At 42.5% G+C, this 13,583-nt stretch overlaps 1 protein-coding gene across 4 annotated transcripts in view; it reads left to right on the forward strand.

Moving 5' to 3' along the window:
- Window positions 1–13,583, forward strand: part of HUS1 (HUS1 checkpoint clamp component) — a 72,234-nt gene that overhangs the window by 8,050 nt on the left and 50,601 nt on the right. For all 4 annotated transcript variants that reach the window (XM_073630623.1, XM_073630624.1, XM_073630625.1 and 1 more), the window contains exon 3: window positions 7,964–8,140. In XM_073630623.1, coding sequence (XP_073486724.1) covers window positions 7,964–8,140 — 177 coding nt within the window. The remainder of the gene's footprint in view (window positions 1–7,963; window positions 8,141–13,583) is intronic.

Consider the following 13,583-nt stretch of genomic DNA (forward strand, 5'->3'; position numbering starts at 1 on the left):
TTAGACATGGAACTACAGTTTGGCCCCGCCCCCCCCCCCCCCCCTCTCCTCATTGGCTCACTGACTTTGAAAGTAAAAGTAGCCACGCTGCCGTCTCAGCCAATAAAGAGGGAGAGTCCCAGGCAGGCAAGACACTCCTGCATCATCGCTGGATTGAGATGGGGCTCAGGTAAGTTTTGGGGGGGGCTGCTGCACACACAAGTTTTTTTATCTTCATGCATAGAATGCATGAAGATGTAAAACCTTCTGCCTTTACAACCACTTTAACTGTAAGGAAGTATGTCCTATGATTTGCAGACAGCTGGATCCTGGAAAAATCCTCACTGCAGGGAAGCTCTATCCTCTTCCTGGCTCTGAACTTTGCAAAACTTAACCACTTGCTGACTGTGCTATAGCCAAAAGACGGCTACGGTTTTGTACTGAGCGGCCCCGAACATTTTCTTCTGGGGTCCCCTGCCAGCGATCTTGGCTTTTCTTCTTCTTGGAGTGCCCCCAGGGCAAGCAGCGGGAGCATTTGTGCAGGCTCGATCCCAAGCTGGGCTGTGTTTATTCATAGACACCCAGAGCACATCACTGGCCCATCCCCCTTGCTCCTTTCTCACAGGATTTTACTGACAGCAGCAGGAGCCAATGGTTTATGAGCTTTCCGTGAGAAGAGAAAGGGAAGAATAGCTGTTGCAGACAGGCACAGCACTGGATTGGGATCAGGCTCGGGTAAGTACAGTATTTGGGCGAGGGGAGCAAATCAGAGACAGGAAAAGGATGGGGTATCCCATCACATACTGTATCTGTATATATATTTCCACATTGAATTTCAATTATTACTAGCCTATTCCTATTAATCTGAAAGACGTTGAAGTTCGTAAACTTTGTAAAGACCCACACACAATTACTTCCTTGAATTCTGTGACATCTAATCCCTATGCCCTGTGAATATGCACTGCAGTGTCACACATTTCACAGATCCTGCATTCTGAACTACAGAGGTGCTGAGATAAGTAGTTTTTGTGGCAGTCAGTACAGGAATCATTGCTTGCAGGCAATCGGAATGGGCAAACGGTTTGACGCAAGCATAAGTTCGGAGCGAACTTTGGTTGTTTGAACGTTCGGCGAGCAACAAACATTATGCGTTGTTCGTGGCAAATTCGAAAGCCGCGGAACTCCATTAAAGTCTATGGGACACTAACATGAAAAACCAAAAGTGCTAATTTTAAAAGCTTTTATATGCAAGTTATTGTCCTAAAAAGTGTTCGGGGACCTGGGTCCTGCCCCAGGGGACATGTATCAATGCAAAAAAAAGTTTTAAAAACAGACATTTTTTCGGGAGCAGTGATTTTAATAATGTTTAACCCCTTCCCGCCGACCGTACGCAGATATGCGTACTCGGCTTTCGGGGGTTATACCGGGATGATGCCCGCAGCTGCAGGCATCATCCCGGTACTGTTGTTTAGAGCCGGCGATTGGCTACCCGTCTATAACAACCAATACGGCTAAAAGCCGCTCGGCTGTTATACCGGAGCAGCGGGAGGGGATGTCTCCCCCCCCCCCCCCCCCCGCCGCTCTTACCGAGCCTCCCGGTCGATCCGGAGGCTCGGTGACCAATCCGATGCCTCCGGCGGCTGGGGGTGGGCTGGAACGAAGCTGTGGGCGGCTTCGTTCCAGCCTCCAAATTGTAAACGCGGAAGCGACGTCATGACGTCACTTCCCGTTTACTCGGCTGCCAATGGCGCCGGTTTTTAAAAAGTACACAGTATTCAGAATCGACGTTTTCGGCGATCTGAATGCTTTGAAGTGTAAAGGAGGGATCGGGGGTCTTTTAGACCCCCGATCTCTCCATAAAGAGTACCTGTCACCACCTATTACTGTCACAAGGGATGTTTACATTCCTTGTGACAGCAATAAAAGTCATCAAAACTTTTTTTTTTTTTTTAACACAATTTATGAATGTAAAAGTAAATAAAATAAATAAGAAAAAAAAAAAATTTTAAAGCGCCCCTGTCCCCGCGAGCTCGCGCAGCAAAGAAAACGCATACCGAATTCGCGCACGCATATGTAAACGGTGTTCAAATCACACATGTGAGGTATCGCCGCGATCGTCAGAGTGAGAGCAATAATTCTAGCACTAGACCTCCTCTGTAACTCTAACCTGGTAACCATAAAAAAAATTTAAAGCGTCGCATATGGAAATTCTTAGGTACCATAGTTTGTCGCCATTCCACGAGTGCGTGCAATTATAAAGCGTGACATGTTTGGTATCTATTTACTCGGCGTAACATCATCTTTCACATTATACAAAAAAATTGGTAACTTTACTGTTTGGATTTTTTAAAATTCATGAAAGTGTCCCTTTTCCAAAAATTTGCGTTTAAAACACCGCTGCACAAATACCGTGTGATATAAAATATTGCAACGATCTCCATTTTATTCTCTAGATTCTCTGCTAAAAAAATATACATAATGTTTGGGGGTTCTAAGTAATTTTCTAGCAAAAAATACGGATTTTAACTTGTAAACACCAAATTTCGAAAATAGGCTTAGTCGTGAAAGGGTTAAAATGAAACAATAAAAATAAAATATTCCTTTAAATATTGTGCCTGGGGAGTATCTATAGTCTGCCTGTAAAGTGTCGCAGTTTTCCTGTGTTTAGAACAGTACCACAGAAAAATTACATTTCTAAAGGGAAAAAAAGTCATTTAAAACTGTTCACGGCTGTAATGAATTGTGGGGTTTTGGCAATATAGATAAAACTCGTTGAAAAAAACGTCATGGGTCTCCCCCCCAGTCCATTACCAGGCCCTTTGGGTCTGGTATGAATATTAAGGGGAACCCCGAACCAGAAATGGAAAAAAAAAAAAAAAATTGTGTGACCCTTCAGGTCTGGTCCGGATATTAAATTATCTGAGCACGCAACCTGGCAGGCCACAGGAAAAGAAGGGAGGGGGCGAGAGAGCGCCCCCCTCCACCCTCCTGAACCGTACCAGCCCACATGCCCTCAACATGAGGAGGATGCTTTGGGGTCCCCATGTTGATAGGGACAAGGGCCTTATCCCCACAACCCTTTCCCGGTGGTTGTGGCGTCAGAGGGGGCAGGGTCACCAGTTTACACCTCAGCTATATAACAGCTGTCACCGAGAAGAAGCATCACTCTGTAGGAGCCTCCAATGGAGGAGGAACTGTTGGGGCTTTTTTTTTTTTTTTTTGTTAGGATCTGTCAGGCGGCGTGAGATGGATCTACATCGCGGGATATTTTTATTTTTTAATAAAGAACTTGTCCCAAAGTGTCTCCTGTCTTTCGTAAAACTGCGCCACTTTACAGGCATACTATAGACACCAACAAGACCTGGGGAATGCCCAGGAAAAAATCCAAGCCTACTTACCACCAGCTCACAGACAACCAATTAACCTGTCTAACAGTATGCGTTAAAAACAGGGGTTTAGTCCACACGCATTTGCAAACGCATGCATAAGCCACAGAGCCTCGTCATGGCACCCTGATATCTGTGGTTCTAACACTAAAAATTTGAGTGTCCCCACAGTGGAGGCACATGCATTCTATAGACACCCCCCAGGCACGATATTTAAAGGAATATTTCATTTTTATTGTTTCACTTTAAGCATTAATAAAATTACTGCTCCCTAAAAAAACGGACGTTTTTAAAACTTTTTTTTGCATTGATATATGTCCCCCGGGGCAGGACCCGGGTCCCCAAACCCTTTTTATGACAATAACTTGCATATTAGCCTTTAAAATTAGCACTTTTGATTTTTCATGTTCTTGTCCCATAGACTTTAACGGTTTTCGTATGAATTTTTTGCCTGTTCACAAGTTCTGGTGCAAACCGGGGGGTGTTCGGCTCATCCTTAGCAGGCAGCAAGGTACCATGGGATATGCAGTCCTTAGAAATAGAAAGCGAGCAGCAGAGGAGTAGCTGCAAAGCATGCCAGGGAGTCCACGGAGTTGTGGAATGAGATGGCCAGCAGGCAGGCAGCACTCACAACATGAAAGGAGATTTATCAACAAGGCTCATATTGGATTGTCAAAAATAACTACTGATTGTAATGTTATAACAATGCTAATGTGATAACTAGAAAGTGTATGCTGTGACTATGCAATGCCTTCAAAGCCCAACTCCGAGCTCTGTCTAGGTCAGGAAATGTTAGTGGCAGAATCACAAAATTAAAAAAAAGTCTGAAAAAAGAAAGTGATGCAGCCACCACATCTAAGGACTGATACAGTTCTATAGTTTACAGTATGTTTTGGCTCTTAGGTTTAGATACACTTGAAATTATGCCAGAAATGTGTAATGATGCTGGGCCTCAATCCTATAAGAGAAGCTGGAGCAGTGAGTCTGCAGGTGACAGCAATTGAGATCAGGGTTGTTTTTCAGCTGGAGCTGCTGATTTATTTTTAATATGATGCAGGCAACAGATTTTTACTGTAACTGTCCTAACTTGGATTGGGGTTTAACCCTTTAACCACCACCTACAAGGGTTACAGGAGAACAGAACTGATTGCAGCACACCATGTCAGCAATCTTTACCGCTACTGCGTTCCCTTAGGCTATAAGCTTGTGGTTCTACAGCGACCATGAACCTTGGTCAGAGTGGTACCCGAGACTCTGCAAGTTCATGAATGGCTTTGATCAGGGTCTGACAAGCTGCTGATCACCTCTATTAATGAAAAATGTGGATGCTCCCTCTCCGCCATATAATGCCCGTCCCCTGCTCTCCACCTTCCACTTTCTCTTTTCTGCTACCCATTCTGTGATCCCCAGCTGCTGCCTCTGATATAAGGTGCATCCTTTCTCTATGCTGGTCTCATCAGCCGCTTTCTTTCAGGAGTGTGAGCAGGAGATCGGTGAACATGGTAAGTGTGTTTTGTGAATGGATAGGTAGTTTATTGATGCTATTGGAGGTATGGGCAGACGGCTACACTGGCAGTCTGCAGGAGCCTGAGATTGCACCCGTGATCTGCTGATTTCTGCTGGTTTACAGGTTGTTAATAAAAATAAAAAATAAATACACTTTACAAAGGTGAACTTCTCCTTGTAAAAGGGGAATATAATCACCATTCATAAATACATAAGTGTGCCGTGAACCTGGTGTTGATTTATTCACTTTGAGATTTTTACAGAGGAAAAGGGGGCATGCTTTACAGCTGGAGGAAAAGACATTTCACCTCCATATACGGAAAGGTTTCTTCACAGTAAGTGCTGTGAAAATGTGGAATAGAATCCTTCAGGAACTAGTTCTGGCCAGCTCAGTAGCTTGTTTTAAAAAAATGTGTATGTAATCCGACCAGATGTGCTACCGGCACATGTGAGTTTAACCATGTTTTTAACTTTTTTAATAAAATTAAATGACATACTATACCATGATGGCTATACATATGTCTTTATGAGCACTGAATAGAGCAAGAGATACTAATACATTGCTTGGAAAGGCTTATTGGACCCATCGCAAATGGATTATCCTTAACCCTTTCATGACTAAGCCTATTTTTGAAATTTGGTGTTTACAAGTTAAAATCCATTTTTTTTGCTAGAAAATTACTTAGAGTTTCCAAACATTATATATATATATTTTTTTAGCAGAGAATAAAATGGCGATTGTTGCAATATTTTATATCACACGGTATTTGTGCAGCTGTGTTTTAAACACAAATTTTTGGAAAAGGGACACTTTCATGAATTTAAAAAAAATCCAAACAGTAAAGTTACCCCAATTTTTTTGTATAATGTGAAAGATGATGTTACGCCGAGTAAATAGATACCAAACATGTCACCCTTTTATAATTGCACGCACTCGTGGAATGGCGTCAAACTACGGTACCTATGAATTTCCATAGGCGACGCTTTACATTTTTTTTTACGGTTACCAGGTTTGAGTTATAGGAGGTCTAGGGCTAGAATTATTGCTCTCGCTCTGACGATTGCGGCGATACCTCACATGTGTGATTTGAACACCGTTTACATATGCGGGCGCGACTTCCGGATGCGTTTTCTTCACTGCGCGAGCTGACGGGGACGCTTTAAAAAAAAAAAAAAATTTTTTTAATTTATTTTATATTTTTTTTTATACTTGTAAATTGTGTTTAAAAAAAAAAAACACTTTTTTTTTAATTTTATTGCTGTCACAAGGAATGTAAACATCCCTTGTGACAGTAATAGGTGGTGACAGGTACTTTTTATGGAGGGATTGGGGGTCTAAAAGACCCCCGATCCCTCCTCTGCACTTCACAGTATTCAGATCGCTGAAAATGGCGATTCTGAACACTGTATATTTTTTTTTAAACCGGCACCATTGGCAGCCGAGTAAATGGGAAGTGACATCATGACATCGCTTCCGCGTTTACATTGATAAGGCTGGAACGAAGCCACCCACAGCTTCATTCCAGCCCGCCCCCAGCCGCCGAAGGCGGCCGATTGGACACCGGGCTTCCCGATCGCACGGGAGGCCCGGTAAGAGCGGCGGGAGGGTGGGGACGTCCCCTCCCGCTCCTCCGGTATAACAGCCGAGCAGCTTTTAGCCGCATCGGTTGTTATATACGGGTAGCCGATCGCCGGCTCGAAACAACGGTACCAGGATGATGCCTGCAGCTGCGGGCATCATCCCGGTATAACCCCGGAAAGCCGAGTACGCAGATGTGCGTACTGTCGACGGGAAGGGGTTTTAATGAACCAAAGGCGTTTATTCTTATTACATCTGGTGAGTGGCCATTGCATGAGGTGGTGGTGAAGTCACGGTAAGTGATGAATAAGGAGCACAATATACTAAAAAGGAACGTCATTGCACAGAAGTGATCACTCACTGAAGACATCCAGTGTACTGTGGTGTTTTTACATATGTCAAGGGCATTTATATATTTTTTTGCACTATGTAGTACATATGCATGTTGATATGTGATATTTTGTTAGTAATATTGGCACATTGCTTAGTATTAATATTTTTTTTGATATTTTGTAGCACTAGCACTTTAAGTAGCTTTTGGTAGCACCTAACGTCATTGCACAGAAGTAATCACCCACTGAGGACATCTAGTGGGTTGTAGTGTTTATGCATATGTTGAGGACATTTTTTGCAGCATTTAGTATATATATGCATGGTGATATGTGATATTTGATGGTCACTAAGTAATATTGGCACATTGCACATTTTTTAATACTTTATCATATTTTGTTTTTTAGCACTTTAAACAGTTTTTTGAAATATTATTTTGTCACTACTAACACTATGTGGACAGTATATTTTTGACACAATATTAATTGATACAGAAAAGCACGCTACATAGGATAGATATCCTATTTTTGCATATTTCAGCAGTGGTATCATCACAGAAGTAAGCGCAATCCACTTTTATACTATTTTTTTTTTTTTAAAAAGCTGGTTGCATTCCTAGATGCACAAAATATAGCTGGCTACTAGCATTTATAGCTAATAACACCAGGGCTAGTTGATCCAGGGGAAATACGATTGCCCCCTGAGGGATCAGAAAGGAATTTCTTACCCTATGGAGCAAATTGGATCATTCTTTTTTGTTTTCGCCTTCCTCTGGATCAGCTGTGGTTCTAGATTGCATATATGTTTTCTATTAGTGTGTTTTTTAGGTTTTTTTTTTTTTTTTTTTTTTTTTTTTTTTTTTTTTTTTCACATTGGTATTTTTATTTTTAATTTTTTTTAATTTTTAAGCTTCCTAACTAATTATGTAAATATCTGCTGAATTTACAGCAACTGCCAGCAGTCATTTTGACAGCAGGGAATTGTGGGCAACTGCATAGAGGGAAGCGGCAGCGGGGCAAAGGGACAGGACATGCTACACATGCCCTGTGTATTTTGATTATTATTTTTTTGGGCACGTGCAGCACTCCCACTGTCAACAACTTATTAAACCTTAAAGTAAGCTCTCATTGTTTGCAGAAGCTTGTCAGGCAATGGTTAAAATTCACTTCTTTTCCTTTTTCAGGCAAATTTCTTTGACGAATATCAAATGGAAGGAGTATCCCAGGAGCAAAATGAGATTTATTTGGAACTGGTACCTGAAAATGTTTCTCGAGCTTTAAAAACAGCGCAGAATGCCAAGGCTGTAAAAATCAAGCTTACAAATAAGCATTGCCCTTGTCTCACAGTGGCAGTAGAGCTGGTAAGCAAACTAACTTGCTTTCAAGGTATTTACTGTTTTAAATGTACTGAATATAGGTTATGACTGCATTCTGACTTTTAATGCCATGTTTGTTGGAGGCAGCCATCTTTCAGAGCTTTGTTTCCTGATATTGGAGCTACCGCTGAAGACAAGTAGGGTAATTATCAATACACAGCAGGAGAGGCAGGGGAAGCACAGATCCACAAAATATAATGAAGCAAAAGCTGAGAGTTCTCTGCACAACAGGTCCATAGGTACTGTTTTCTCAATTCCAGCAAGCCCTTAGGAAAACAGTCCTGCTACTAGTAATAGCATCAACAAATGTGAGTCCTAGTAGCAGCCTAGCTGCTGCAGTCAGAGGTGCAGTGTCTTGGATGATGTCACACAACATTTATACAGATGTTCGGCTACAGAAAGGAGTGTCTAAACAGAGTAACATGTCAGGGAGTGCACTGCTGTTTAAGGCAAATGGTCCTTCTTACTTGCAATAAAAGTAAAAAGTTAAAGCCTCAACGAAAATGTGAGCTGAGAGGTGAAGAGAATTCATTTTTAAGATAGTGGATGGAGGGGTTCGCCAGTGACTTTATATAAAACAAGCACATTAAATCTTTTTTAATCTTTATTCAGTCTAAAAAGAAAAAAACAAATTAATAACAGGGCACTTACCTGTCCAGGGATCCAGTGCAGTCCTCGCCCGAGCCGGCTCTTCGGCTGTCTTCGGGTACAGGCGCTCGCATGTTTACTTCGGGAAGCTGGCCGTGACTGCTTGTGGCCTCACAGCTGGCTTCTCACTGCGCATGCACGAGCTGCTCTGCGCTTTGTGAATGGTCCTGCAGCTTTCTGGGACCTGTGGCGTGTCCCAGAAGGCTGAAGGGGGGGGGTCTGAACTTGCAAAACCAGGTACACACTCCTCCACAACAAAAAGAAAGTGCCAAAAGTGATAGAGGAGGGAGAAGACAGCAGACAAGTGGAACTTTCCCTTCTGGGTGAAGTTACGCTTTAAGTTAAACGTCAAGAGGTGACAGATTTAGGCAAGCATTGATGTGGGGGACACATAAAATTTGCATGCAGTGGAGTCACAGTGGTGATTGATTTTTGTTGTTTGTTGTTTTTTATGGGGAGGAATAAAGGGACACTGCACAGTCACTTAAGAGAGGATTTTATCAAAGCGGACCTTTACCCTAAATGTCATGTTGTGCTACCCTTCCTCCTCTCCCCTCTGTCCCTAACAAATGGACATTTATTTATGTGTTTATTTTATTGCATTTAAACTTTTATAAAGCAACACTTCCACATTTCTCGCCATGGGGAGATTTTTTCTCTCTGCCCCCTGCATGTGCGCTAATGTGCTGCAGGGCTTTAACCCTGAGAGAGACCCGGGGCATTTCTGCGCATGTGCCAGTTTCCCCAGCCACCTGCGCACACACGTAGGGTTTCCCATGCATGAGCCAAACCTTCTGTGTGCTTGCACATGGGTGGAAAACTAGACAGTACTATGCCAGGATTTAAAGGCCGGGCAGAGCCTGTGGCCACAGAATTAGAAATCTTTGTGTAATATAGTTCATACATGTGTATTTCAACTGCTTGTCTAGAGTTCAGCTTTAAGCCATCTTGTTTAGATACGTTATGGCGGTTTAAATTGCCTTTATAACTGCAACACAAATAAATATCAGGTCTAAGCTTAAAAGCTATTTAAGTGGAAATTTTGGTCAACAAACAAAAGTTTAGCCTTAATACAACTAATTGTCTGCACAGTCATGTTCATTTTAGCTTATGAGCTATTTTGAGATGCGCAGTACTGCTTTGTGGCCTTCTTGTCCAACATCAGTGCTTGACCTCACAAATGCTCTTCTGGAAGAATGGTCAAACATTCCCATAGACACATTCCTAAATCTTGTGGACAGTCTTCCCAGAAGAATTGAAGCTACAAAAGGTGGGCCAACTAAATATTGAACCCTATGGACAAAGGCTGGGATGGCATTAAAGTTCATGTGCGTGTAAAGGCAGGCGTCACAATGTTTTTGGTACTATAGTGTAGGATTTTATCAACGTTTTTTGGCAGGGGAGTTTTCTGGCTGGAAAAAAAGCCCAGAACCTAGTAGGTTTTAAGAGGAGTTTTTTCAGCTGTAAAAATGCTAAACTCAGAAGAATGCAGCCATTTATAAAAAAAAAAAAAAAAAAAAAATACCCGTTTAGAATCACTTTAACCACTTGTCGACCGCTGCACGCCAATATATGTCGGCACAATGGCAGCTGTAGGCAAATGGGCGTACCTGTATGTCCCCTTTAATTGGCGGGGCTAGTGGGCACGTGTGCGCCCGCCACGTACAGCATGACCGTGCCTGCGGGACCCGCAGACTCAATATCCGCCGGTGTCCCGGCGATTGTGTAATGGAGCCGCAGAATGGAGAAATGCCTATGTAAACAAGGCATTTTCCCGTTCTTCCTAGTGACATGACAGAGATCACTGCTCCCTGTCAGGAGCAATGATCGCTGTCATGTGAGTTGAAGCCCATCACTCCCTAGGACACGCTTAACCCCTTGATTGCCCCCTACTGTTTAACCCCTTTACTGCCAGTGTCATTTATACAGTAATCAGTGCATTTTGATAGCACCGATCGCTGTATAAATGACGATGGTCCCAAAATAGTGTCAAAAGTGTATGCCATAATGTCGCAGTCACAATAAAAATCGCAGATCGCCACCATTACTAAAAAAAAAAAAAAAAATGTAAAATTCCATAAAACTATCCCCTATTTTGTAGCTGCTATAACTTTAGCGCAAACCAATCAATATACGCTTGTTGCAATTTTTTTTTACCAAAAATATGTAGAAGACTACATATCGGCCTAAACTGAGGAAACATTTTTTTTTTTATATATATTTTTGGGGGATATTTATTATAGCAAAAAGTAAAAAATATTGCTTTTTTTTTCAAAATTGTTGCTCTCTTTTTTTTGTTTATAGCGCAAATAATAAAAACCTCAGATGTGATCAAATACCACCAAAAGAAAGCTCTATTTGTGGGAAGAAAAGGACATCAATTTTGTTTGGGTGCAGTGAGGTATGACCGCGCAATTATCAGTTAAAGCGATGCAGTGCCGAATCCCAAAAAGTGCTCTGGTCAGGAAGAGGGAGTAAAATCTTCTGGGGTAGAAGTGGTTAATGTTACATGAGTGTACAATAACTATACTTCTAGAAGCCATTTATCAAATTCGGTCTCCATGGATAGAAATAAGTCCGCTTTATTGTCAGATTATTGGTATAAAGCAAGTACATCCAGTATAGAAGGATGGGAGCATGTAACAATAAAACTACTGTATAGGTAAAATACATCAGAAAGTAGGTAAATAAACCAGAGGGAAAAAAATCAAGAGACTTTCTAGAATTGGTGAAGAACAGGGGAGAAAAAAGACAGCGTTAAATGAGGGAAATAGAGCTATAGTGGAAAAAGAGGAAATATAATGCTAGGATAAGGCGAGAACGAAAAAATTTAAGGGGGAAGGTGGAAAGGGAGTTGAAGGCCACTGAGGGGAATGTAATTAACTATTGTAACTGAATGGGGGGAGACTACAACAGCTGTACAGTTGCCGAGTTAGGCAAGCTATACCCAGTCACCTCCTGCTAGCAACCTCCAATCCCCAGAGAATAGGAACACGTGCCAGGTTCTCAATGCTTTATAAAAGATATCCAGGGTGTTTTATTTGTGAATGGATTAAGTCTTCTGTCCTCTTCCTGTTTTAGCTTTAACACCGGAATGATGGCCGGGTGGGGGCTTTCCCATTCTGAGTGGACATCATAACATTTAGAATGAGGCGCAGCGCGGCAATCTGTGGTGCAGGATGCCCCTTGGACACGCCACATCACTGATCTCAGTAAAGAGCTTATGACATAGGGTCTTTACCATGTGATCAGCTGTGTCTGATCACAGCTGATCACAGTGTAAATAGGAAATGCCGGTTATAGGGATTCCTCTCCTCGCACTGACAGCACTTGAGGAGATGAGAACCGATAAGCAGCTTTTCTCAAAGGTGAGATCTGCCTCATCAGTTCCGCCTTTCAGTGCCCATTAGTGATGCATGTCATTACCCATCAGTGCTGCCTATCATGGTGCACATTGGCACCAATGACAAAGTCAGTCAGAGGCTGATGGAGTGTCCTAAAGAACGATTTTAGGGACTTGGGAGCTAAATTGAGGAAAAGGACCTCCAAGGTAGTATTCTCAGAAATATTGCCAGTACCTCGAGCCACACCAGGAAGGCAGAGGGAGATTAGGGATATAAACAAGTGGCTGAGGGGTTTGGGTTCCTGGAGAACTGGGCCGACTTCTCAGTCGGTCACCAGTTCTATAGAAGGGACGGACTGCACCTAAATGAGGAGGGTGCAGATCTGCTAGGAGTGCAGATGGACGAAAAGTTAGAGGGGCTTTTAAACTAGGCGACGGGGGGGAGGGTCCAGAGGTAGAGATAGTCAGCGCAGAACATATTCCAGAAGGTAGTATTGGGGGCATTAGCGGTAGGTTGACAAAAGCACATAAACCCAAGGTAAATATAGTAACAAGTCCTATTTGCCTTCTCAGAACACCCAATAAGAGGACAGTATATGACCGGTCTAAACTACGTGTCATGTTCACAAATGCCAAGAGCCTGGCGGACAAGATGGGAGACCTAGAGATACTGTTGTACGAGGAGGATTTACAGTTGCAATAAAAAGTATGTGAACCCTTTTGGAATGATATGGATTTCTGCACAAATTGGTCATAAAATGTGATCTGATCTTCATCTAAGTCACACCAATAGACGATCACAGTCTGCTTAAACTAATAATACACAAAGAATTAAATTTTACCATGTTTTTTTTGAACACACCATGTAAACATTTACAGTGCAGGTGGAAAAAAAATGTGAACCCTTGGATTTAATAACTGGTTGAACCTCCTTTGGCAGCAATAACTTCAACCAAACGTTTCCTGTAGTTGCAGATCAGACGTGCACAACGGTCAGGAGTAATTCTTGACCATTCCTCTTTACAGAACTGTTTCAGTTCAGCAATATTCTTGGGATGTCTGGTGTGAATCGCTTTCTTGAGGTCATGCCACAGCATCTCAATCGGGTGGAGGTCAGGACTCTGACTGGGCCACTCCAGAAGGCGTATTTTCTTCTGTTTAAGCCATTCTGTTGTTGATTTACGTCTATGCTTTGGGTTGTTGTCCTGTTGCAACACCCATCTTCTGTTGAGCTTCACCTGGTGGACAGATGGCCTTAAATTCTCCTGCAAATTGCCTTGATAAACTTGGGAATTCATTTTTCCTTCGATGATAGCAATCCGTCCAGGCCCTGATGCAGCAAAGCAGCCCCAAACCATGATGCCCCCACCACCATACTTCACAGTTGGGATGAGGTTTTGATGTTGGTGTGCTGTGCCTCTTTTTCTCCACACATAG

The sequence above is a fragment of the Aquarana catesbeiana genome, linkage group LG05, assembly GCF_042186555.1.
Source record: "Aquarana catesbeiana isolate 2022-GZ linkage group LG05, ASM4218655v1, whole genome shotgun sequence".
In the NCBI taxonomy this organism is placed as follows: Eukaryota; Metazoa; Chordata; class Amphibia; order Anura; family Ranidae; genus Aquarana; species Aquarana catesbeiana.